General features: G+C 45.4%; 2 protein-coding genes across 2 annotated transcripts; both read right to left on the reverse strand.

Moving 5' to 3' along the window:
* Positions 1-5608: 5608 nt before the first annotated feature.
* On the reverse strand, positions 5609-21555 carry ercc6l (excision repair cross-complementation group 6-like). The gene is made up of 3 exons (XM_082556014.1): positions 21343-21555; positions 17835-17879; positions 5609-9600 (listed from the first exon to the last, which is right to left on the reverse strand). The coding sequence occupies exons 1-3, from the start codon at positions 21396-21398 to the stop codon at positions 5931-5933; spliced, it is 3771 nt and encodes a 1256-aa protein (XP_082412140.1). The 5' UTR covers positions 21399-21555; the 3' UTR covers positions 5609-5930.
* Positions 21556-24595: 3040 nt separating this feature from the next.
* Positions 24596-26509, reverse strand: LOC309719427 (uncharacterized protein). Its single transcript, XM_082555556.1, has 3 exons — positions 26244-26509; positions 25284-25415; positions 24596-25198 (listed from the first exon to the last, which is right to left on the reverse strand). Exons 1-3 carry the CDS (start codon positions 26298-26300, stop codon positions 25058-25060), a joined length of 330 nt encoding a protein of 109 aa, XP_082411682.1. The 5' UTR covers positions 26301-26509; the 3' UTR covers positions 24596-25057.
* Positions 26510-26862: the final 353 nt, after the last annotated feature.

Below are 26862 nucleotides of genomic sequence, written 5' to 3' on the forward strand. Positions count from 1 at the left end.
TAAAAGCTTTAAACTTCAAAAGCAGACGTGCGTCACGTGACAGGAATAAAAACGTCATATTCTTATTAAACTAAAACTGCTTCTCTGAAACTCACCTGAGCCCAGGGCCCTGTTTCAGGAAGCCGGTTTAGTGGAAAAACTGAGTAAGTATACCCTGAGTTAACGAAAACTCTGGGTTTTCGGTTTCACAAAGCGAGTTCAGCTGCAGCCTGAGTGAGTCACTATGACGACACACGCCGTGAAGCTAACCTGCCCCCTAGCAGGTTTACTACAACTAACCCTGACTGTCTCCGCCTCTTTGTCGGAAACCTGACAGTAGGAAGTGTCAGACATGGCGTGCCACTTCCTTGAAGAGCCAGTAGATGTTGAAGCCCAAATTCTCCGCAGAGCTCTCCGCCGGGAGAGAGTGATCAGAGCGCGTTTGGACATTTTATCATTTCCTGATGATTTCCTGTGTGAACGTTACCGTTTCTCAGCACAATCTATAATTCATTTGAATAACATCCTCAGGCCATATATTACGCATGTGACACATCGCGGACATGCTCTCAGTTCTGTACATATTATTTGTATTGCACTTCGGTTTTTTGCAAACGGGAGCTTTCTGTATAATATTGGTGACGCTGAGCACGTTTCCAAGGCTACCGTCTGTCGGGCAGTCAGGAATGTTACAGTTGCACTGAAACGTCTCCTGTACTCGTCTGTGGTGTTCCCCGGTCATAGACCCACAAGATTTATCAAAGAGGGATGCCACAAAATTGCAGGTATCAGGATGAACAAAACTTAATTTATGATGTGGTGATACTTGAACTACTACTTAAATTTTACATTTATTTTCAGGGTTCCCAGGCGTGATTGGCTGTATAGATGGCACTCACATTCCAATCATTGCTCCTTCAGTAAATGAAGGAGACTATGTGAACAGGAAGTCTTTCCACAGCATTAATGTGCAGGTACATAGTTCCCTGTAGCATGTCAAACTAACAAATTATTTCATTATAGTAATGGATGCTAATTTGTGTTCTCTGCACTGTGAAGATCATATGTGATGCTGCCAACATTATCACAAATGTGGAAGCCAAGTGGCCAGGCTCTGTCCATGACTCACAAATATTCCGTGAATGTACACTGAGCACAAAATTTGGACATGGTGAGTTGAAAATACTTTAAAATATGTAAAGACCAATTGCTTCAGGGACATTTGAACTGAAGTGTATCCTTCTGTCTTAGGAGAGTTCACTGGCTACTTGCTTGGTGATAGGGGGTATCCATGTTTACCCTATTTGCTTACCCCTTACCCTGACCCTGAACCGGGCCCACAGCAGCGATATAATCTGGCTAATTGCAGGACAAGAGCCAGAATTGAAATGACTATCGGAATGCTTAAGGCCCGGTTCCAGTGCCTGCAAAGACTCAGGGTCACCCCAGAAAGGGCATGTGACATTATTGTGGCATGTGTGATTCTTCACAACATTGCCACAACTAGAGGAGAACACTGTCCTTCTGAACCAAACATCAGCAGTGATCCAAACCATGAACATCCTGACCCTCCCACGGACATACAAGATGGAAGAGCAGTCAGAGACACCATATGTCACAATCATTTCTTTTGACCCATCACCTCAACATGTTGAAAGAAGAATAAACAGATTTTTTGTTCAACTGGCTTTATTGGTCGCCTGTGTTTCCTGTACACAAAGTATTAAAAGATGTAAACCTCATAAAGTGTCTCTGTTGCTTCCTCCTCTGTAACAGCTGTCAATGTTTCTTCATTATTTTCCTGTAGTAAAGAAATAGACAACATTGCTGTTCTACTGTAAACTCATATAATCTGTGGAGTATTACTCACAACTGCATGTTGGTCTGGCTCAACAGGAGGCTGCACCAGATGCAGTACACCATCACCATCAACTGATAGAATATGAGGTTTATACAGGTCACTTATAACTTACAAGGGACCAAATGGCAATTAACAAACATACCAATCAGCTTACACTTCATTGTCATTATGCTCTCAAAGACAACCAAGACTGAGGGAAGGCAAAATCAGTCGGAAAATAACTTCACTACAAAATAATCCATTATGGTAAAGAGTTTATCAAATGAATGAGTAGCACTGCAAAGGTGACTGTGAAGAAAGGGTGTATGCACATCATGTATTATTTTGAATTTACCCCCTATGTAGTGTGGGGATGAACAAAAAGTATTTGACCAGCATAATATAATCTGCAGTATGATCATTGCTTTAACAAAGTAACAGATAGCTTTAAGAAGGCCTTAAGATGCTTATGCACACAGTTATTATGTTTAGTAGAGGTTCTTGATTAAAACATTTATTTAGTAAAAGTCATATCCATAGTTTCAGTTCGATTATTACATATACGAGAGTGGTTTCTGTCTCTCTGTCTGGTGAGGGGTCAGGAGCTAGTCGCGAGGTGAAACAGGGTGCAATTGTGGTTAGCACACAGACGCAGACACACACACACTTTTAGTTAGATTCATTTATGGGGGAAAGTTTAATTATGTTTTGCTGATGTTGGAAAGAGCAGTTTGTCGCAGAACTGCTGCTGAGGTGTCAAGATGACAAGCGAGCATCCGGCAGTGACAGGATGCACCTGCTATGAAGATGGAAGACGATGTTCTTTTAAACTGTGTTAAAAGGTCATTGTGGTTTTGATTTGACGCACGTATATATCCTGTCTGTGACGTATGAAGGGGCGTCAGTAATTCAAACCCTGATGCTATAAAAATCTGTGTATGCTCTGATTAAGAGGACGACTACTGGCTGTCTGCGTACAGAGTGTCTTCCCACACGTGTGTTCATTAAAATCATTGTTTGACCAAAAGACCTTCTGGACCATGGTGGTTTGTACTCTCCTTCCTCAATTTTGAACCTTAACAGTAGGCACTTGTGTCTTGCGGGGTTATTGACTCAGAGGATGTCCCCGCAGAGATGCCTTCGGCCACAGGGCACCCACTGTTTTGGCTGAGGGCCAACTGCTCAGCCTCTGTGAGTGGTGGTGGTGGAGGACCCCCACCTGTTTTTCGGGCCTCCGCTTTTTTTCTGTTGGCTATAACGGGCCACATTTGAGCATACAGAGTAAGCAAATATGTACTTGTAATGTGCTCAGATAATTTTAATAAGTGCTTACAGAAAGAAAATTAATGTAGCCTCTAACTGCAATTGATTTACATGGGACAAACAGACCAAGCACTATGGCTCATAATACAATTACACCTTACCTGTTTGGACTATATTTTTATATTTCATTTTTACTTGCTGCCAGGAACGTTTGGGGCCTGTTGGGTTGCACCTGCGCTCACATCACATCACAAAATAAAATGTATGAAATAACAAATAAAATAACATATGATAAAATAACGTGTTAAATGGGTGGAAATCCCTCGATCAATGTTTAAATTAACACTCACGCATTGACTCTGTCGGCTATGTTTTGCCATGCATGCTCTCTTTCTTTTGCAGCTGAGGCTGTGTTACTTTTTTCCGCGGAATTTGCATGTTATCAGCATATGCTGCCATCAGAATTTCGGCCTCAAGCGCTGTAAAATACATTGACCGCGCCTTCTTTCCCTCCGTCTCCATGGTGACTCGCTTAATCTGTGCTCCACTAATCAGGGCTTTATGTATCCTCGTCCGCACGCTTCACTTGGGGTTAAAGCAACTCCGCGTTGACTGAACTAATTGTTATCAGCCTTTCTGAAACCGAATATTCCGAGTTGGACAGTTCGGGGTTACTCAACCCTGAGTATCGTTTTTCACTCTGAGTTTTCTAAACCGGCTTCCTGAAACAGGGCCCAGGTGTTGATCACAGACAAACAGCATAGTCACGTGATTTATCAGAACGCAGCTTCAGTCAGCCTGACGCTCAGTGGCGGTCCTAGCCTGTTTGGCGCCCTGGGCGAACACTCCCCCTGGCGTTACTTGCACTGCTGTAACTGCAGCCTCGTTGTCTCGTCTCTATATGCTGGACTGTCTGTAGCGGAGATGACAATAAAGTTTACTTTAACTTCAGCACCGCGCAGGCGCACCGAGGGCTCTCGAGCTCACTTTTCATGTATAGAATTTCGAAAAAACATCGCTGCTAAATCTGTATCATGATGTCTGGTGTTTTTGTGTTTGTTGCTTTGTTTTTATTTTGCGAGTTGGTTATTAGACGCCGCCCCGCCCTCTCCTCCCTGTGCCGCAAGCAGCAGGCGCACCTCCCAAACGGAGGGCGCCCTTACTCCCAGCAAATGGGCGATAGAAAACCGATCGGTGCCTACGACATTCCCAATATGCGCTGGCTGATGTCGGGGCAGAATGAGTACGAGCCCGTGTCAAAAACCGCTACTGCTGAGGCTTCAGGGAGCAAACTGACCAATGAGGCGCTGACTTTGAATACAGTGTTGTGCCAAAAACTGATTGCTGCCATAAGCTATAAATGACTTGTTGGTCTATAATATGTCAAACATGTCAACTTTACATTTTTGGCAGTGACTTTTATATCTCCTTTATTTATCCAGTTAAAAAAAAAAGTCAGAAATTGCAACAAATAAAACAGTTCTGTAAACACTTAAAGTGGGGAAAAGTCGGGATTGGTCATAATGAAAGTACAATAACACAGAGTTATTAAGATACTTTATGAAAAGGGGTAATTTTAAGGTTTTGCCTATAACCCTGTTAATGTAAAGATATTACTCACACTGGAAATCAGTTTTTGGCACAACACCGGCGCAGAGTCCAAGCAGTTTGTATTTATTTGTATTTGTATGTATTTGTATTTATCCAGAAAATAAACCAAGTTCATGTTTTTACCCCAAAATCTGAAAGCAGTGAGAAATCAGAACATTGAACCCGTAAAACTGACGTCAAACATTAACTAACTGGAATCTTACATCTTATGATGAGCTTCATTATTCTTCAGCTTCTTGCTCAAACAGTGAACTTGAAGAAGAATAATGTTGAATATTTGCACACCGGTGATCACAGAAACATGGAAATGAGCTGTTATGACCTCACACTGATGTTTCATGTTTTCTGGATTTGTTTCTGCTCAAATACTCTGACCTTCGCGACCTCATTGGACAGGAAGTGTGGGAACGCGTTCTTGCCGCTGTGTGCGTCTCGTCAGTTCTGCTTTGTAAACGTAGGTTTGCAGCACCGACTGTGAAGCGTTTCAGGAGATGACAAATCCCAACACGTTCGGTTCTAAAGGGGAATGTAACCAGGATTAAGAGCTGAGTCAGACGCTTCAGAGGGACCTAAACTCAGGTCTGACCCACCGATGTATCCTCAGCACTTCCTGCTGAGTTTATGTTCTGGTCTCTGCACAGCTGGATCACAGCTGTGTGAAGTCTTTTATGGGCCATCGGACGATTTAGTTATAATCTGTATATAAAAGATGGATGTAGCTTCCTGTTGTGAATCCTAAACCTGCATGAGGCTCCTGCTCAGCTGATCTGAGGCCCAACTGGATAAAACAGGAAGTTTATTTTGGTGGGTTTAGGGCGGGGAAAACTTTTGAGTAGGCCAAACGCTCTGCAGGAGATTTCTGTTTTCAGAGATGAAGCCGTTCATTACCTTAAAAATAACAGACATGAATTCTAATTAGACAGAAACATGAATTTTAATTTGACAAATTTCAAAGTATATTACAATAAGTACAGGTTACAGATGAAAATCAGATCAAAGATGAAAACTGACCGTTTCGTGGTGGATGATGACACACACCTGATTCTAGTTACATTACTGAAAGAAGAAGTTCAAACAGGAAGCTTTCTGCAATCAGCTGAGCTGTTCAAACATTAGTCACTCAGCGCGATCTCACGGAGAAGACGAACACGCCAGACACGTTTGAAAGATTTACAGCTTTGGCGTGAAGCGGCGGGCCGGCAGAGCTTGACCTCGCCGCCCCGATCGTCCTTTTCTGTTAGGATCTCCTCGCCACCTGACTCAGCTGCCGGTACAGCTGGATGGTCATGAGCTGGATCTCCGGATCTCCGGGTTTGATGTCGATGGCTCTGAGGAAGAAGTCCAGGGCCTCGTCCAGCTCAGCTTTGCTGTAGCACTCCCGCCCTCGCTGCACCAGCGAGTCGTAGCTCTCGTCCTCGACCTCCTTTACACCTGTCTCGGCGGTGCACTGATCCATCGCCTCGTTTGATACCAACTCAGGCTCGGTGGACGTTTCCTCCAGGAGGCTCCCTTCTCCATATTCCTCAGTGTCTCCTGACTCAAAGTCTCCTTCCTCCTCAAATTCCTCCTCCATCTCCTCTTCTACAAACTCCTCCTCTGAGTTTACAGTCTCTCCACTGGGTTCCTCCTCCTCAACCTCATCATGAGCCAAACCAATCATGTCCTCTTCGGCCTCATCTGAATGGACATCCGAAGCATCACCATCATCTTCATGGCTGTCCTGGTTGTCCATGTCCTCAATGATGGAATGGAGGAAGGAGCGGTGAGAAGCCACGGACGTGTTTCCACCAATGCTCTTTTGAGTACGGAGCGGCGTGGTGCCAGTGCACGCTGACTTTGGCGTCGATGCTCCGGAAACCTGGAAGGAGTTCTCAAGCTGCCCATCATCCTCCTCCTGCGTCTCCTCTTCACTGTCATAAATCACAGCAGCCTTTTTCTTCCTGATACCCACGACTGAGTCATGTGACTCATTGAGGCTGACGGCGCGGCCGTTGCTCGCGCTGTAACTTGATGCTTCTTTCTGCTGCCACTCACAAAGAGATTTACCCACGTCGAAACTTCCCTCCAGCTGCAGCTGAGACAGCAGCTCCTCCTCCTCCTCTTCCTGCAGCTCCTCCTCCTCTTCCTGCAGCTCCGCCTCATCGTGATCGGCGCCACTGTCCTCCAGCTGTAGGTTGAAGTTGCCATTCAAAGACTCGAGCTCGCTGCCGATTCTGGATGATGTGTCGGCTCCGAGGCTCAAACTGGAGACGCGCAGCGCGGAAAGTCTTCTGTTCTCTGGAGGAGTGATGTGAGGAGACCCCAGCTCCATCTCGGAGTCATCGTACTTCAGGGTCAAATGTCCCATCATCTTCTGCTCATCTTCATCGGCTGCTGTAACATACAGACTCGCGGCCGCAGATTCATTGAGTCCTTCTCTGACTGAGGTGTCAGCTACGTCACCAGCCTCCATCAGCACCACAGACACCTCGATCGGATCTGCCGCCTCCAACAAGCTCCTTTCCAGCTTCACTGACGGGTGTTTCGGAGAATCCAGGTTCTGCTCAGCGAGGCTATGGTGGCTGACCTCTGCTGTGCTCTCCTCTGCAGTCAGATCAATCACTCCCTTGCTGAGATTCTCCAGAGTGGCCTCCTTCCCAGAAGCAGTCTGTTCCAAATCCACCACAGCTGGAGACCAGGCCAGGCTCGTGTCCTGCTTCGGATATGAAGGATGTGGTTTCTTCTCATGGGACCGCTCCCGGCTGTTGTTGTCTGCTGGGTATCGGAGCCATGCCGGCTCCGTGCTGGACACCATGCTCTCTGCCAGCTGCATCTGCAGCTCAGACTCCGCCTTCATGAGCTCCTGAGCCTTCTGGACCCGCCCTTCGATGTAATGATGCTCCTCTTGGTTCTCGAGGGCCTCGTCGTGGTTGATGTCAAGTGTAAACATGAGGTCATGGTCAGAAATCCCAAACATCTCCATGGTGTGGAGGTGTGTGATATGTTTGTCGAGCTCAGGGTCGGTGCGCCGGTGCCTGGCGTGCAGCGCCTGAAGCTGGAGCTGTGTAGAGGAGGACCGCGTGTCCTCCAAGGTGAAGAGCTCCTTCAACTCCTGTTTGCTGAAGTACCGAAACGGGTTCTTTTTGTCCCCGGTATTCTGCCTAATAAGAGAGTCTTTGAAAACCTGCCGGCGGTAAATCTTCTCCTCCACAGTGCCGCAGGTGATCAGCCTGTAGATGACGACGTTTTCAGTCTGGCCTATGCGGTACGCCCTGTCAACGGCCTGGGCGTCTGTCGCAGGGTTCCAGCTGGGGTCGTAGATGACCACCCTGTCGGCTGCTGTTAAGGTGATGCCGACTCCACCGACCTGGGTGGTGAGGAGGAAGACGGAGTACCGTTTGTCAGTCTGGAACAGAGAGATGAGCCTCTCTCGCTCTGCGATCTGAGTGATGGTTCCATCTAGCCGCAGCACTTTGAAGCCTCTGTTGCCCAGGATGCGCTCGATGATGTCGAGCACCTTCCTGTAATGGGCAAAGACGAGGGTGCGGTGGCCTTCCTGCCTGAGCCGATCTAGGAGAGAGAAAAGAAAGACCATCTTCCCAGACTCTGAGATCAAGGTGTGATCAGGAACGCTGATGATGCTGTGATCGTTGGCCTCTGTGGTCTCCTGGCAGTCAGCTGCACTCTCCTCCAAGCCTAACTTGGCTATGGCGGCAGCAGAGAGGAGCCTCGGGTGGTCGCACAGCTTTTTCAGAATGTTTAACTCAGCTAGAGGCGATCGGGTGGTCAGCAGGAGCTCTCTGATGTGGTCCAGCGATATGAACTGCCTGTAGATGTCCTCCTGAACGGCACTCAGGTAAGTCCAGACAATCAGGTCGTTTTTTCTCGTCAATTTGGGCATCACCGCTCCAGAGTCTGCTTCAAGGTTTGGAACATGGTCTTCCATGTCCTCCAAGTGTTCCTTGTTACGTGTGCTGTTTGTTTTGTTTTTCTGTACTTCGGACTTGGTCCTGCGCAGGAAATACGGTTTTATTATTGCCATCAGGTTCTCTGACATCCGGGATCCCAGCGCCTTTTCTCCTGGAGTGGCGTCCTTCTCCCGGGCCCGGGTGATGGGGTTCTCGTACTCCGCTTTGAATGTTTTCGCCATGCCGAGGAGGGTGCCCTGACAGGCAAAGTCGAAGAGAGCCCACATTTCTCTCAGGTTGTTCTGGACCGGAGTTCCTGTGAGTAGAACTCGGTTCTTGGACGGTATGGCGTAGGCACTTTTGGCGGTTTTGGTGGTTGTGCTTTTTATCTTGTGAGCCTCGTCCAGGATCATATAGTCCCATGTGAACTCTTTGCCATTGTAGGTGGACAGCTGCTGCCAGTTGTTTAAGAGCATCGTGTAGGTGGTGATGATGACGCCGCCCCTCCTCTGAACTTTCTCCAGATTCCTGGTCCTCTCTCCTTTGCTGATGCCATGAAACTCCTTCACCCTCATGCCCGGAGTCCATTTGGAGAACTCCTTGGTCCAGTTTGTGATGAGGGAAGTCGGCATGATCAGGAGTGTGTGTTTAGCCAGCTCATTGTCGTACATGCCAGAGAGGAATGATATCACCTGGATGGTTTTGCCCAGTCCCATGTCATCAGCTAAAATCCCGCCTTTCCGGCCATCTCTGTAGAGACTGTACAAGAAGGCCACTCCATCCCTCTGGTAGTCGTACAGCTTGTCATACAGCTCTTTAAAAAGCATTAAACCGCTGCTGTTAACATTAACAAACTCGTCATCATCTTCCTCCAAGTCATTCTCAGCGATGAGCTCTTCGATTTTTTTGATCCGGCTTTCCAGTTTGTGACTGTGGTGAATGTTGTAAGCCAGTCTGAAGAACTCCAGCGCTTTGTGCAGGTCTCCCTGTCGGGCAGCGTCTTTGCCATCTTGAATGAACCTGAACGAAAGCAAAGCAAACGTCATTAGTAAGTAATGCTAGAGCTGGGCGATAGAACGATAACGATATGTATTGTGAAATAACCTTTTCTCGATAGAAAAATTAAACTATTGTGATAGACCTCACCGCTCTTGTCCTCTTAAAAAAAAAAGAAGAAAAAAAAAGAAGAACAGCCAATCCAAATTAAGTAGCGCAGAGCCGAACCAATCACAGCCGCAGCGTCACGTCACGTGACTTGTTGCGTACAGCACAAGTGCCAAGCTGCACATGTGTATTTGTTTGGGAAGCAGCCAGCCGCCGTGCCGCCGGGTAACGGAGGAAATGAGTGTGCCGAGAGCGCGACCGAAGGTTACCGAGGAGAAAACAGACGATGGTTCCAACGCCGGAGAGATTGTCGAACGGAAGAGCCACAGAAGCTCCGTAGTGTGAAGGTATTTCTGCTATTTCAAGTCTGACAAAAACAGAGCAGCGTTCACTGTCATACACAGAAAGGATCCACGATTTACTGGCTGAATCAAAATAAATGTAAACAAAAATCTGAAGTACGGTTTCTTCATGAGGAACAAATAACCATCAACTCAAATACTTGGTTCTCATTGAACAGAAATGTCTATGAACTTGTAAGAACTGTGTAGGACATGAATCAGTCTGTGTCAGATCCTCAATCTGACATTTCCACTGAAGTCACGGGTAAGAGGCAAGTGGAACCAAGATCGAGGCCGTTTGCTTTGTGAAGTTTGCAAAGACTGCTACATTTGGCCAAAGGTAGTTCACTCTTTGCAACATAGTAGCTGCTCTAAACAGATTTCTCAGGTTTATTTTTAGTATGCTTTTTTGCAATTGGTGTTTGTTCTGGGAAAGATATTGCAGACTGAGCAATAATGCATTTCTTGCATTTCTCATGGGTTCTGATGGGGTCTTTCTTAAAATGACTGGTCCCAGTAACAAAGGCGCTTGTCGACTCACAACACACCCGGCAGAACATCATGTTATTTAGCTCGTCATATTCCAGCCACAGAAATTCTTTTGTCCATGAAACTGCTGCGCTTTTTTTTTTCTTTTTGCCTCATTGTCTGATTTGTCATAACTTCTCTGTTTTGTGGTAAGCTTTTCTTTGGCTGTCACTTCTTCACCCTGACCTGTCTTATTTGGCTCAGCAGAACTAAAATATATGTCCTGCTGCTTTTACACACACTCACATAACGCTCAGCGATCAACCTCTCACATGTTTAAGCTGCGGGAGATTTCACTTGTCACGTTTGAACAGTAAGCTAATGAGTGATAAGACGATGTCAGAGGAATTGGTGCACAATTAATCGTCACTGATCAATCAGTGTCACATATTGACAGTGGCTCATCGATGCCAGTGACATAATTACTCAGCTACATTGGCGAAAGAATGCAAAAGCATAGAATGCGGAAGCAAATCCCAATTTCTGAAAAGACACTACGGTAAATAGGCTAAACTTATATCGAGGTCTACAGAGCTACCGGTTCAGCAGCTCACCGGTTCAAGCTAGGCTAATAAACTATGGAGCTTCTTCTACAACTGCTATACACCCATTTCAAAGGCGTACACGTGCAACTACATTCACTCAGAAGTTATAAAATTTAAAGCACATTCATATTTTTCCTTCCTATGACAGCCCGACGGGCAGGGCTGAGTTAGATTTTGGTAGCCCGACTGGAAAAATCGCTAGCCCCGGGACGTCGGGCTAGCGATTTTGCGAGCCCTGCGATCAGCTGATCATTGATCAGTTTCATGATTGAAGTAGCAGCAGGAGAGAGAGGTTGTTAAGCTTAACGCTGGAATGCTTTACAAACATTCAGAGATGAACTTACACACTTGCTTTACTTCTCTCTGGAATCACTTCCTCGGAGATGAAATGTTGGGTTGTTAGCGAGGCTACAAACGCTCAACCAGACCACTGTGGAGCAGGGAAATTATTTTACTGCTATTGTTAAATAATAAATATAATCTGCAGCATGGATATTGCATTCAGGGGTTGAACAGTGTGTGTCTTTCAGAAAGGCTAAAAGTCACAGGCTGACAGGAAACAGGCTTGCAGAGAGTTTGCAGAAGTGAAAGTCCTGAGGTTAGAAAGTGAGTTTGTGGAAATCACCTTTAACCGCCCTCTGCTCGCCAACACTGAGATCACTGCGGCTCACAGTCACGACTGCCAGGAACCTCTGCTCAGTCCTGACTGCACTTACAGTCAGCGCCCATGACTAACAGTTATAGAGTGCTGGGTTCATCATGATCAACGGGAAGCCTGACACCTGCTGGTGAAAGGCCGCAACTACAAGAGACAGCACTAAACCAGAAACTGCAGCTCCTCTGAAACCAGAGCAGAAAGACTGGAGAGGAGCTACAGAAAAGCACAGCTACAGTCTTTAAAAGGTTTCTCATGTCTGATTCTTAGATAAAGATATTTCAGTGCTGTTGGAACACAGAACCAAAACAAACAAAGATGCGACTAGGGCTGGGGCCTAACATTTTCTTATAATGTTAGGCCATTATAAGAAAATTAAATATCGCAATAGAATATGGGTAAAACGCACATGCACAGTGCCTTTGTTTACATACGCACATGGCGGCGACGGAGAACGAGAATGGCGAAAGCGGATCAATGAATGAAACTGATGAACCAGAACTGGTTTGTAAAAATGCTGCAGCTTCACTGGTGTGGAACTGGTTTGGCTTTCGTCCGTCAGACACACAACAAAGCACAGTTTTTGGTAGAGCATGCTAGCGGGCCGTCGTTATTACCAAACCGATTTTATGTGCACGGCGCTCAAAAATCTGTCAAATGTTTCAGTACGACTTTGTTGAGCTACGAAGCCGCACCACTTGATGGATTTTCCGAGCGTTACGGCTGTCGTAGGCGGAGCCTCGCGGAGTGATACGCACTGTGCTTCAACATAATATTACCGTATTGTGTGTGTATAACCTGATTGGTGCGACGGCACGGGAGCTTCGTCTACACGCCAGAAACAGAACAGTCTTAAAAAGAAAAAACTGATCTCAGATCAGCCACACGCTGTAATAATAATTTAAATCAAGTAAAATGTGTTTTTAACTAACGTCTAAATTGTGATATTAGCACAGAATCAAATATTTAATGGATGAATTAATGCACCTTAAAATGCTTCAGTAAACTGCGACGTGTGGAAAACAGATCCAGGACATTTATGATCCCATCCCCACTCAAACACTGACGTCCTCTCAGCCTCTGTGCTTGTGACAAACAGGCTTCTAATGTCAGTGACTCATGAAGATCTGAGCTAGGGCTGCCACAAACGATTATTTTATTAGTCGTAGAGCTGGGCGATATAAGATTTTTTCATATCACGATATCAGCCAAATAACTATATTTGTAAGATTTAAATGTGCCGTTGCTCACAAGTAAAATGTGAAATAATCAGCAGCTTGTTTTGATTTAAATATTTATTTCCCATAATAAGTTCAACAGGGTAGATGTACTTAAGGAACATGAGACTTTTTCAGATAAATAAAGGCAAATATTGCAAACTACACAAAAGGCAGCCGCTAAAGCGTTTAAGTTTCAAAATAGAACAAACGAAACAGACTAAACTGTCAATTCCACTTAGAAACAAAATATTAATTCTAAAAATAAATCTTAGTTTGTTTTACAGAAGATCAGACAAAACAGACAAATCCCGCCCTCCGTTTGGCAAATCTGATCACGCCGCCATCTTCCTCATGCCAAAATACAAACAAAGGCTGAAACAGGAAGTTCCGGTTCAGAGGAAGGTCGCGCGCTGGACGGATCAATCGGTGGCCGCGTTACAGGACGCACTCGATGACGCAGACTGGGGCATGTTCAGAAACAGCTCCGACGATGACGTCAACGTGTTTACGGAAGCGGTTGTGGGATTCATCGGGAAACTAGCGGATGATACCGTGGAGACAAAGACTATCACAACGTTTCCCAACCAGAAGCCGTGGGTGGATAAAACCATCCGCGACGCTCTGAGATCCCGCACCGCTGCCTACAACACGGGACTCATGACGGGGGACATGGACCCGTACAAAGCCGCGTCATATAACGTGCAGAGGGCGGTGAAAGAGGCGAAGCAGCGCTACGGGAGGAAACTAGAGTCACAACTCCAACAGAGTGACTCTAGGAGCCTGTGGCGGGGACTAAGGACAATAACGGACTATAAAGCACCAACAACCGATATGACGAACGCGGCCGTGACTCTGGCAGACGAGCTGAACACTTTCTATGCTCGCTTCGAGGCTGCAGCTAAGGTCTCCAACAATGCTAGTGTTAGCGGCGCTAACGGCTGCAGACAGGAAGATACTGCCAGCACCGGAAACGTGCTCGTCATCTCCGAGCATGAAGTAAGGAGAGCCTTCAAGAGAGTGAACACCAGGAAAGCAGCAGAACCAGACGGCATCCCAGGTCGTATCCTCAGAGACTGCGCATACCAGCTAGCTCCTGTGTTCACTGAGATATTCAACATCTCTTTATCTCAGTCGGTGATCCCCACATGCTTCAAAGAGTCCATCATTGTTCCTGTCCCGAAGAAACCCCACCCTGCTTCTCTCAATGACTATCGCCCTGTAGCCCTCACCTCAGTAGTGATGAAGTGCTTTGAACGCCTGGTCAGAGACTTCATCATTTCTTCACTACCAGACACACTGGACCCACTACAGTTCGCTTACCGTCCAAATCGTTCCACAGACGATGCCATCTCTCATCTCCTCCACACATCACTCACTCACTTGGACACTAGAAGGGGGAATTATGTTAAAATGCTCTTCATAGACTACAGCTCTGCATTTAACACCATAATTCCCTCCACACTCACCACCAAGCTGGAGCATCTGGGACTCAGCTCATCTATGTGTCAGTGGATCTCCAACTTCCTAACTGGCAGACCACAGGCAGTAAGGATGGGCGGACATGTCTCAGCCTCCACCACTCTCAGCACTGGAGCCCCCCAGGGGTGTGTTCTGAGCCCCCTGCTGTACTCTTTGTACACATATGACTGTGTGGCCACTACCAGCTCCACCACCATCATCAAGTTTGCTGACGACACCGTCGTGGTGGGCCTGATCTCTGATAACAACGAGACGGCCTACCTGAAGGAGATTAGGAATCTGGAGAACTGGTGCCAGAGGAACAACCTCCTTCTAAACGTCAGTAAGACAAAGGAGCTGATAGTGGACTTCAGCACTAAGCAGGAGAGGAACTACCAGACCCCCGTCATCAACGAGTGCCCAGTGGAGAGAGTGGACAGCTTCAAATACCTCGGAGTTCACATCACGCAGGACCTGTCATGGTCCTGTCACATCAACACCGTGGTGAAAAAGGCCCGACAGCGTCTCTACCACCTCAGACGCTTGAGAGACTTCCAACTGCCCTCCAAGGTGCTCAGGAACTTTTACTCGTGCACCATAGAGAGCATCCTGACGGGAAACATCTTAACCTGGTTCGGGAACAGCACCATGCAGGACAGACGAGCTCTACAGAGGGTTGTGCGGTCAGCTGAGCGCACCATCCGCTCCGAGCTCCCTGACCTGCACTCAATCTACAGCAGGCGGTGCTGGACCAAGGCCAGGAAGATCGTGAAGGACCTCAGCCATCCCAACAACAGACTGTTCTCTCTGCTGAGGTCAGGAAAGCGATTCCGCTCCCTGAAGACCAACACAGAGAGACTGAGGAGGAGCTTCTTCCCGCAGGCGATACGGTCTCTCAATCACACCACCACACAGTACTGACCCACACATACAGTTCTTACACACACACTGGACTTTCTGGACTTTGGTTTTGCACAACACTGGTCACTATATTCTTCATTTCCGGTTAATACTTGTACAGCTACTGTCATTGTGTATATATTTGTTTATATTTAGATTCCTTCATACATTCTTATATAGTTCTATATTGTGTATTTTGTTGTACAGTTATTTTATTTTCAACTTTAATTTATATATTTTATCTTATTCTTCCCAGTTAAATTTACCCTTCATTCTAATTTGTGTTGTACAGTTATTTCATTTTTAACCTTAATTTATATTTTATTCCTTCCTAGTTAAATTTACCCTTTTTAATTTTTCATATTTATTTCCTATCTTATTCATAGCCTTTTCCTTTTTTGTTCTCTTTAGATCACAAGCAGTTGTCCAAGCATTTCACTACATATCGTACTGTGTATGACTGTGTACGTGACAAATAAAATTTGAATTTGAACTGACTAACTTTTGTCAACATCAAATAAACTGAGAACTAAAAGGAAATTCTCGACCTCTCCTTGTTGTATAGCTGAGCTTTTCAAACAGCTGTAACAGTTACTTTAGTCTGACAAAAGCCGAATGACGAATCAGCGCTTCCAGTCAGAGACTGAGCTGCACCGCTTTATTGTATTTCCAGACTTGCTTTCGGCACATTTACAGTGCAGCTGCTCTGTTTTTGTCAGACTTGAAATAGCAGAAATACCTTCACACTACGGAGCTTCTGTGGCTCTTCCGTTCGACAATCTCTCCGGCGTTGGAACCATCGTCTGTTTTCTCCTCGGTAACCTTCGGTCGCGCTCTCGGCACACTCATTTCCTCCGTTACCCGGCGGCACGGCGGCTGGCTGCTTCCCAAACAAATACACATGTGCGGCTTGGCACTTGTGCTGTACGCAACAAGTCACGTGACGTGACACTGCGGCTGTGATTGGTTCGGCTCTGCGCTACTTAATTTGGATTGGCTGGGGTTTTTTTTTTAAGAGGACAAGAGCGGTGAGGCCTATCTCAATAGTTTAATTTTTCTATCGAGAAAAAGTTATTTCACAATACATATCGTTATCGTTCTATCGCCCAGCTCTAATTAGTCGACTAATCAGATCATCATCCACTGGACATAAAACGTACAGCTTATTGCACCAGCAGCATCTGCTCTTATATAACTATCATTAGCTTACAGCTTTAAGTGTTTAAGGTGCTAACTAAAAATAAAGACAAGATGATAGTTTATTAAATTTTAATTAAATCTGCAGATTGTCTCGGTGAAGTTTAATAAACTCCTTGCTATCTAAAATATAACAGGACACCGGAGTAAATTCTCGAGCGTCTCACACTTCTGATAATCAGCTGTCTGCTTGACGTTTATTCAGCTGTGTAAAAACTTTAATCTCAGCCAAACCGATTTACTCAGGAACAAATAAAATACTGAAAAAAGCCAAACAATAACATGTTTAAGTTATCTAAGTGACTCATATATCATGTTTAACCTGAGTAGCGAAAGACGGCGGTGATCTGAAAATGTGCCGGGAGTTGTGCCGTTCTCAGCGGCTTCAGTGACCCTTGAGCTTTCGGCTCGCTATGGAGCTGATGGGTAGCAGACGTCTCTGAAAACGTCGAAGCACTTTTGCAAATATGCGATATCTTGATAAACCGAGCAGATATTTGATGTTTACACAGCTACATTCTCGCCTGAAAATATGTTAAAAGTTTATTTTGTGACCCAGAAAGATTAATAAGAGTAACATTAAAACTTAGTAGCGGCCGCCATTGTTGGAAACTGGAGTTTGGCTGGGCCGCGCTATGAATTCTGGGATATGGTGGGCCACGAAGGACACACCCGACCCATCCTTCAAATTCGGGGAAAAGGAGGACGCATTTGTCGGCCATATTCGGAGGAGTCTACGAATTTGGACAGCCTTCGGCGCGTCGCTGTGACGTAATCGGTCTACAAATGCGGCCTCAGGAGGATGCAGCCCATGAATTTGGACACGACCTAGGTCACAGCTACGATACCGGGGATTGCTTCTTCTTCTGGGTTTAACGGCAGCTGGCATCCTTGTCGATGCAGTGCTGCCATCTTCTGTTTCAGTCCGTTATTACACTCTTAAATCTTACTACTTATTCCTGCGTCTTTCAGGATCTTACAAAGCTTCAAACAAAGCATCAACTATTAAATTAGTCGGCGACAATTTTGATAGTCGTCTAATCGTAGCAGCCCTAATCTGATCATCACACATTAATAGTAAAAGAACGCGGCTTCGGTCTACTTCAGGGTTTCGCAGAGCAGCGACTCACCTGAACAGTTACTGATCCCAGACTCAGGACAAAGAAAATCCTGCCTCCACTTACAGTGGATGTGACGGGTCATTGCATTAGATTAGTGTGTGTGTGTGTGTGTGTGTGTGTGTGTGTGTGTGTGTGTGTGTGTGTGTGTGTGTGTGTGTGCGTGTGTGTGTGTGTGTGTGTGGTACCTGTGGTAAGTTTCCATTTCGTCTTCTGTGTCGATGGACAAAGACCTGCAGAGAAAGTCTGAGTGAAAATCAAACAAACTGATAAATAAGCACCACAAACAATGAAGCTTCTCATTCAGCTTCACTGTTCTGGAGTTTTTTGCCTGAGTGTAACACCACCTCCCATTACAGGTACCAAGTGTCAGACCGAAATCATGCAGCAGTTCAGAGATCACACACCCACATATTTCGCCTGAGAGTCCACTCAGAGAGCCACAGGACCTGATATTCACCCTCACCTGAAGAACACCTGAAGCCTTCGCTCCAGGAATAAGAAACACATCCATAAATCTGCTTAAATAGTTTAGTCTGTTTCTGTCTTGGAGCAACTGTGACCCACATCGTTTCCTTAGGGATTAATAAAGTGTTCTGATTCCGGTTTCAGTCCTGTGTTCACACCTGCGGGCTTTTACCTGCAGGTGTGAACAGCCAGTGTTCCAGATCTACTGGCGTTTAGATCAACTGGCGTTGGTCGGACAGATGTGTGGCAGTCTTGCGTTTCAGGAGCTGCTACCGACAAACCAGCAAAAAAACGCCAAATGTGTCACCTGTGACACTTGTGAGGTTGTCTCAAACACACTCCGTCAGTCTTGATGCTGTTGAACAACAAAATGTTTAAAAATGTGGCGAGTTTACCTGGTGATATCCTCACGCGCGACGCGATCGCGAAAACAGCAAACAAGTAACACCACGCCGATGTTGTTCACAGGACAGCAAGAGTAAACGATCGGGAGACTCTTGTCGTCGTTATCGTTCCCCTCGCACGGTTTATTTCTCCGAATTCAGCGTTTTTGCTTCACAACTACAGCGAGCAGTTTACTTTGTGCACTAACATGGACTCGAGTCAACCAGCGCCACCTCTGGCCAAGTGCCACAGCCTACAGCCAGATCAGCCTGTGACACACATCTGCACCACGTTTGATTTCGTTTCTTGCACAACACATTTGTACCTTTCAGTTGTGTCTGTTTGTGCGTCATGCAAATAAACCTTTGAAATGAATGAAATGATATCATATATTCCTTATTGGCCTACATTTGTACAAAATTCCAAATTATATACACAAAGTCATAGACATCACCACTCCAATTGGTCATCATGATTTTAATATTCTCTTTTCCCATAACAATGAAATACGCCTTGGACAAATATGACATCAATATTTCATTAGTGTTGTCACATCACATCCTGTAAGCAGAGTCTGTCTGTGTCTTTTCCCTGGAAATGAATATTTCCAGCCAATATAGGCAATCCATCAACATGGCTGGAGTTATATACAGTCTGTATAAGTGTGGTTAATCTAATGAAGATTTGTAAGGAGACGGCAGTTACTGTGAATCCACAGCAGTTACACAGTGATTAGTAATAAACAGCCAGTGAGAGTGAGTGGATTTAAGAAAGTCAGTGACTCGGGTGTGTTGCTTGGTTTGTCATCTGTTTGTGAGACTGGAGGAGACGTAGAAATCTTTTGTTTTAAATCTTAGTTAGGAAGATTCCTGTTTGAAAACAAGCACGTTTTGTGAGAAATGCAAGAAGCACATCTGCAGAAAGCACACAGTTACATTCTGTCCATCATGTGGACAAAATTGAAAATGTTGAGCATTGAAAAACTGAGAACGTTGGGCAAGTTCAAAATACGTGTTTGTAAGAACGAAAAACCAAATTGTTCCTACAATAGTTATGGAAAGTCTAACTGTGTTCTACATGTTTATTTGATGGGAAATAAAGTTGCTATTGTTTTATTGCAGTTTTTGGATAATTCTGAGTGGATTTACACAGTACGGGTCAAAATTACCTGCAACAAAATCAATGTCACTTTTTTGTTTTTCAACATAATACAAGGGTTCATTTCCAAAACTTGCTTATGATCTTCAATTTGTAGCCGATCCACTATCACACAGCAGCTGGAGCAGTTTCAAATGGAGGTCAGTCCACTGCTACCATAGCCCACTACTAGATTAACTTGTGACACATCTGCACCTGCTGCTATGATGAGTAGAGGCTGAGTGGCTGCACTTACCCCTGGTACATCCAAATCTACCCACAAACATGTTGACAGATGCAATGCCAGCAATGTGGATTGTCAACACTGAAAACAATCAGTAAGCAAAGACAACAGGGATCATTTGTTTCTGTTTATTTAGCACCCACAACATCTGTAGTCGCCTTCTGCACAGGGGAAGTCCACACACACTGTGTGGTACCACTTTCCACAGAAGGTGCATTCAGTCTGCAAGATTGAATGAGATTGTCAGAGTCATTGTCTGACTGTTTATTACTAATCACTGTGTAACTGCTGTACATTCACAGTAACTGCCATCTCCTTACACATCCATCCATCCATTCACTTCCGCTTATCCTTTTCAGGGTCGCGGGGGGCGCTGGAGCCTATCCCAGCTGTCATAGGGCGAGAGGCGGGGTACACCCTGGACAGGTCGCCAGTCTGTCGCAAGGCTAACACACAGGGACAGACAACCATTCGCACTCACATTCACTTCCACATTCACAGCTAGTGGCAATTTGGATTATCCAATTAACCTATCCCCACAAGCTGCATGTCTTTGGACGGTGGGAGGAAGCCGGAGTACCCAGAGAGAACCCACGCAAACACGGGGAGAACATGCAAACTCCACACAGAAAGACCCCGGCCTGATGGTGGAATTGAACTCAGGACCTTCTTGCTGTGCGGCAACAGTGCTAACCACCGTGCCACCCTCTCCTTACAAATGTTTATTAGATTAACCACACTTATACAGACTGTATATAACAACCAACTCTAACATGTTTGTTCGCAGAGAAAAGACACAGACAGACTAGGCTAACGACATGTGATGTTACAACACTGGTGAAATATTAGTGTGGTTTCATTCTTTTCATAGGTTTATTTGCATGACGCACAAACAGACACAATTGAAAGGTACAAATGTGCATGACACGAATTCAAACGTGCTGCAGATGTGTGTCACAGGCTGATCTGGCTGTAGGCTGTGGCACTTGGCCAGAGGTGGCGCTGGTTGACTCGAGTCCATGTTAGTGCACAAAGTAAACTGCTCGCTGTAGTTGTGGAGCAAAAACGCTGAAACCGGAGAAATAAACCGTGCGAGGGAAACTATAACGACGACAAGAGTCTCCCGATCGTTTACTCTTGCTGTCCTGTGAACAACATCGGCGTGGTGTTACTTGTTTGCTGTTTTCGCGATCGCGTCGCGCGTGAGGATATCACCAGGTAAACTCGCCACATTTTAAACATTTTGTTGTTCAACAGCATCAAGACTGACGGAGTGTGTTTGAGACAACCTCACACGTGTCACAGGTGACACATTTGGCGTTTTTTTGCTGGTTTGTCGGTAGCAGCTCCTGAAACGCAAGACTGCCACACATCTGTTCGACCAACGCCAGTAGATCTGGAACACCGGGACCTCACACGGCACAGCCTGTTAGCCGCTCGCTAACGATTCGAGCTTTACTTACTTCTCCAGCTTCTCCGAAATCTGCCAGACCTCTCCGGTACCGTTGGCCCCGTCCATCCCGCCGTTACAGCTGTACCTCCGCCTATAAACTGCTCGAAGGCGCGACTTTAACGATTATTTGTCCTCAAACTAAACTCCGAACTCTCCGAGGAGCCGCTGCCTGTTTCTATGTTTAAACTCGAGGATCATCCCCCACCGATTTGTCACAGCGAATCAGAGATGACGCTTTGGGGACATGACGACTACGTTATCCAATCGGAGAAGCGGTGTTGAGTGCTATAAGGCGGGACCCCAGTAAACGTTCAGCCAATGAGCAGCCGAGCGGCACGCGCGAGCAGGAAAACGTGATGTGCGATACCACTGATTTCCTTTCCGATCCGATAGCAAGTAATATCCAGGGTGGTATCGACGATACTGATCCGATACTTTGTACAAAAACTTATTTTATTTATTGTATCTCAAACTATAGCGTCACAATGATTACAGGACATCAGATTTCTTGTTCTTATCACTTAATAATGCAGAGTTCATCATATAGAAATAAAAAACCTCAAGTTTTGCCCTATTTGAACACGTTGCCTGCAGCAGTAAAGGACTCTGTGAGAGACGTCTGTCTCGCCCTAGCAGCACCTGTCCCTGTCCTCCTCTTCAGTTCGCCTCAACATAAGCTCGTCATATTCTGTGATATGATTTACTCTGAGGCAGGGGCGATTTTAGCCCATTTTTGGGGGTTCATTCAAAAATGAATCAAAGCACCCACAAAGATTTCTTACTTTTTTTGACAATATTTGCTGTTTGACTAACACACTACTAAAATATAAAAAGCATACAGTACTTGGTTGAGACGTAAGATTTTAACAACAAAAGTATAGATACCCCCCCCCCCCCCCCCCCCACACACACACACACAAAAAAGAATGGTTTGTTCCAGCTCTCTTGCTCCGTTGCTGCGCAGAGCGATGGTGGCTGAGACGCAGCAGAGCGGAGGTGGAAGTGCCTGGCTTAAAACAGGACATATTAGCTGCATTTAACCTTCAGTTACTCTTTATATAGTTGGTAGGAGTCAGACCATGTTTCTTTTTGGCTGAAAAACATTACACCAGGTAACCTGCAGTGTTGAAAACTTTTCCGTCGATGTTTGCTGCCCTACAATCCGTCCTAGTCTGTAGTAAAATCAGCGACATTTGACTGTCCTGTTGCTCCCATTGAAATGTATACAGCCTATTTAAAATCTAAAACTTAAAATTGTCCGTAGCCTAAAGTTGTTACCACTGTCCTGTTTGAAATGAATACTAACTAGCTGACTGAATGCCCATTAACCTTATAACTCCTGGTGTGTGTGTTTGTGTACACAGAGTGTGTGACGAGGACCCAGGCACAGAGAGACTTGATGAATTTAAGAATCTTATGATTTAATAAAGAAATTTACAGACTTGCACAGAGATGGTAAAATTTCGATCACTGATAACAGAGACGAAGACAACAGATGACAAGGACAGGGAGGACCAGGGGTTTAAACACACCAAGGAGACAGTCATAGAGAACTCGGGACAACTGGAGACATTTAAGGATGCAGGGACCGAAAGAGACACGGAAGAAGTCTCATCGTGATGTGTAAAGTTTATCTTGCTTGGCTGGGCAGCTCTCTGGGTGCTCAGCACCCCCAAAGCTCTGATCCTAGAATCGCCCCTGCTCTGAGGTGTTTGACAAGGTTAGTGATGTTGCCACAACCATACATGCCAACCCTCCTGATTTTTCCAGGAGAATACCGAATTTCAGTGCCCCTCCCGAAAATCTCCCGGAGCCTCCATTCTCCCTAATTTCCCCCGATTTTCCACCCAGGCAACAAAATTGAAAAACCATATCGCAGAATTCATAGCGCGGCCCAGCCAATTCCAGTTTCCAACAATGGCGGCAGCTACTTAGTTTTAATATCACTCTTATTTCTCTTTCTGGGTCGCAAAAAAACTTTTGACATATTTTCAGGTGAGAATGTAGCTGTGCAAACTTCAAATATCTGAGCCGACACATCGTCTTCAAACCCCCGTGGTCTTTCACTACTCGGGTCAAACATGATATATGAGTCACTTTGATAACTTAAACATGTTCTCGTTTGGCTTTTTCAGTGTTTTATTTGTTCGAGAGTAAATCGGTTTGGCTGAGATCAAAGTTATTAGATTAGATTAAATTAAATTTCATTTAATTTTATTAATCCCTCGGGAGGCTTCCTCCGGGGTTTTCACACAGCTGAACAAACGTCAAACAGAAAATGATTAAACAGAAAAGTTTACGTCAGCGCCCGGTTATATTTTAGATAGCAAGGAGCAGACGGCAGTTTCACTCCACCGAGGGAGTTCGTGACATACTACCCGGCTTTCTTTAGACCACGAAGGGCGGGTCCTCAGGTGGAAGCAGCCTCTGAATTTGGACACCCCCGCTGTTTCCGGGCCGGCCAATAATAACGGTGACATGTAACGTATTTTATCCGATAAATAAACCCTGTAAAATGTATTTATTGAGGTTTTCCTGGGAATATCACCAAAATTCAAGCTTTGGAAAACGCCGTATTTCATCCAGTGTCTACCCTCAATTACTGAATAAAAATAATAATTCCCACCACAAACACATGTGCAGGGGACATGGTTGACGCTTCCGGACTGGACAGGTTGAAGTTTAGCTGACGGTGTTTCCCTCCTCTCCGTCCTGAGTGGCGCGATCTGGTTTGATGTTCTCAGGACTTAAAAGCAGTTTTTGTTTATTTTGAGCTTTTTGAGTTTTTGATGTAAAACAGCTAAAAATAAAAATGTCTTAGACTCTTGTAACTGTTAAAGATGAATATTGGCGATATTTAGTTTCACCAGTAGGTGGCAGTGGCGGCTCAGACAAACAGGTGACCGGCAAAATAATCCCTCACAAAAGTAACGCAGGCCACTTATTGTAATGGCAGCCGTCAGTAAAACAGAACTGTTTTGCTGTGTTTCAGCGCAATAAACCTCCACGTGCACCTGGATGAACCTCGTCTTCCGTCAGTGTGTAACACGTCTTCAAAGTGGGTGACTTCCATCCTTTTTATACAGTCTGTGGTCTGGAAGCAGCCCAGGACATTTTACTCCAACCAGGATTTTAAAATCAGCCCATTCTGCAGAAAGGCTCATAAATAAAGAACCTCGGCAGTAAAAGACGGTCGATGAGTAAACGCTTATTAACCCCGATTCTTTCGTCCCCATGATAGAACAGAGAAAACCGACTCATAGTGTGTTAAAACATTTATATTTCTTTTATTCAATCATCTTCCGGAAGAGAGAGACCCCTGCACAGCCCAAAACGCCAGTTGCAGGATCTCGAACATTAGAATCATAAACTGTGCCTCATATAGGTTTGATTTCTGTACTTTACACGTCACAGTTTCAAACATTGCTTATATGGCAAAGTTCCTCTTTTCTGTGTCTTATCTATTAATATGGCTGTGCACTAAAACTTCCTGTTGTTCAGTCTGGCTGAGCACTTAGTTTGGGAGTCAAAAGTGGCCTTGCTCTACAAACCTTCATGATTAAAGAACATAAAACAATATAATGAGAAAATAAGGATACTAAGGATATTAGTTACATGACTCTCTGATTGCAGAATGTAAAATTTCCAGATTTCTAAACGTTTAAAACTCATGTACAAAAATCTCAATCAGAACTTTGTGTGCAACAAATTATTCACAGAATAACTCAGAGAATCGGCGCCGTCTCCAGAGCTTTGACTCGAGTGGCGAACAGCAGGACGTTCTTCTCCACCTCTGCGTTGATCTGCGCCTGCGAGGCTCGCGGGTTCTGTCGCAGGAACTGTGCGATGCTCAGGACGCAGTCTCGCTGAGGACACGGAACAGAACGACATGCATCGTGAGGAAATGACACGCGAGCAGAGTGGCGGATGTGATCGGCGCCCCCGCTGTACCTTGTAGGCGTCAACTTTGTCCTGGCCGGTGAGCCGATTCAGCAGCTCTCTGCCGACCTGGACGCCCGTCACCGCCGCCAAGATCCTCCGGTCCTCCTCAGTCTGAGAGTTCAACCATCGCAGCAGCGCCACCTGCAGGAAACACGATGAGAACCAATCGCAGAGTTTTTGTCTGTAAACCCAGCAGACATGCCACAGGTGTTTTTATGAACACAAAAAGTGAAAAAGATGAACAGAAACAAGCTGGGGCTCTTTAGATTCTCCCGTAAACTCACAAAACTAGACCAAAGACAGAGCTGATGGAGAAAGACGCAGCATCCCTCTGTGCAGGTGAGCCTCAGCAGCCAATCAGGAGCAGGGACTGAACTTAAAAACGAACTGGATGAAAAACACGTGGGTGTACAGAGGCTGAGGGCTGGACTGTGGATCAGGAAGTGACTTCAGGTTTAACTGTGGGTATAAAAGAGCTGCCGACAGACAGACAGACCTAAAGCGTGTACCTGCTGCCTGTGGGAAAGGAAGAGGGACAGGATAACACCTGAACACCTGCAGGTGTACCTGTGTCTTCAGGAGGATTTGTGGCTGTTTTCCTTTCAGCTGAGTTAGATTTTAATTTGACTCTGCTGATAGTTTGATGTTCCTGTGACCCTGCACCTGTAAAGATTACAAGGTCCATGACATGTCAGGGACCCTCCCACAGGATTTCAAATGTGGGACCAATTGTTCTTGGAGCGGAAGAAGCTTCTCTGATTAAGTCCAGGCGCTTTTCTCTCCAGGCTCCTTAGACTACGATGACTGAAACCTGTAATGATTCCTGAAAAATTAAATTGTTTCTGTTCTTATTAAAAGTCTTTTTGGTCGTTTTGATCGGACCTTCTCGGCCACGTTTAATTTACTGTGACACACGCTGTGATAAAAGTTTACATTTCATTTGTTTCACATCAGATTAAACGGATTTACCTGCTGGAATAACTGCGCGTTGCTCATCTCTCCTGTGTGGTTCACTGACCCGGACATGACCGGAAAACGGCCCAAAAACAGCGAAAAATCCCCAAACTAAGAAAAACGTCCCGAGATTAAACTAAAGCAAACTTCAGCAGCTCCTCTGTGTTCAGCAGCTTTCGCTGAATTTCACATTTATCCACAAATTCGACACGACAGTTTTCGTGGATGTACATGCCCCACTTCCTGTTTACATCACTTCTTCTTCGTCGCTTCAGAAGCAGCTCGGCGGCTCCACAGCGCCGCGTGCGTGAAACAAAACGCTGCTTCCGTCCGCGTGCTGCGCCACAACCGTGTCTCCGCGTGTTTGCCGCAGAGCTCCGACTGAGCGCTGGGTATCGATTCCCATTTCTAAAATCGATTCAATTCCGTTTTGACTCAGACAGTCAGAAATATTCTAATTCTGATCAGTTATCAGTTCATCTCCATATTTTTATATCTATGTATAAAACAAAGTTCATCAGAGGCGTGAGCATCACAGCAGAGGCCTTTGTGTCAAAGGAACTGAGGATAAAACAGAAAATCATGAAGCAGATTTTCCTGGCCTGGCGTTTTATAGCAGATAGCTAGACTTGTA

Source organism: Aulonocara stuartgranti (genome assembly GCF_965226115.1).
Source record: "Aulonocara stuartgranti genome assembly, chromosome: 12".
Classification (NCBI taxonomy): Eukaryota; Metazoa; Chordata; class Actinopteri; order Cichliformes; family Cichlidae; genus Aulonocara; species Aulonocara stuartgranti.

Coding starts and splice junctions, on each gene's coding strand:
- ercc6l (XM_082556014.1), bottom strand. CDS start 21,398: ATGGACGGGGCCAACGGTACCGGAGAGGTCTGGCAGATTTCGGAGAAG. Junction 17,880..21,342: donor ATTTCGGAGAAGCTGGAGAA/GTAAGTAAAGCT, acceptor CTTTCTCTGCAG/GTCTTTGTCCATCGACACAG. Junction 9,601..17,834: donor GAAATGGAAACTTACCACAG/GTACCACACACA, acceptor GCTTTCGTTCAG/GTTCATTCAAGATGGCAAAG.
- LOC309719427 (XM_082555556.1), bottom strand. CDS start 26,300: ATGTCCGGGTCAGTGAACCACACAGGAGAGATGAGCAACGCGCAGTTA. Junction 25,416..26,243: donor ACGCGCAGTTATTCCAGCAG/GTAAATCCGTTT, acceptor TGTTTCCTGCAG/GTGGCGCTGCTGCGATGGTT. Junction 25,199..25,283: donor ACAAAGTTGACGCCTACAAG/GTACAGCGGGGG, acceptor CCGTGTCCTCAG/CGAGACTGCGTCCTGAGCAT.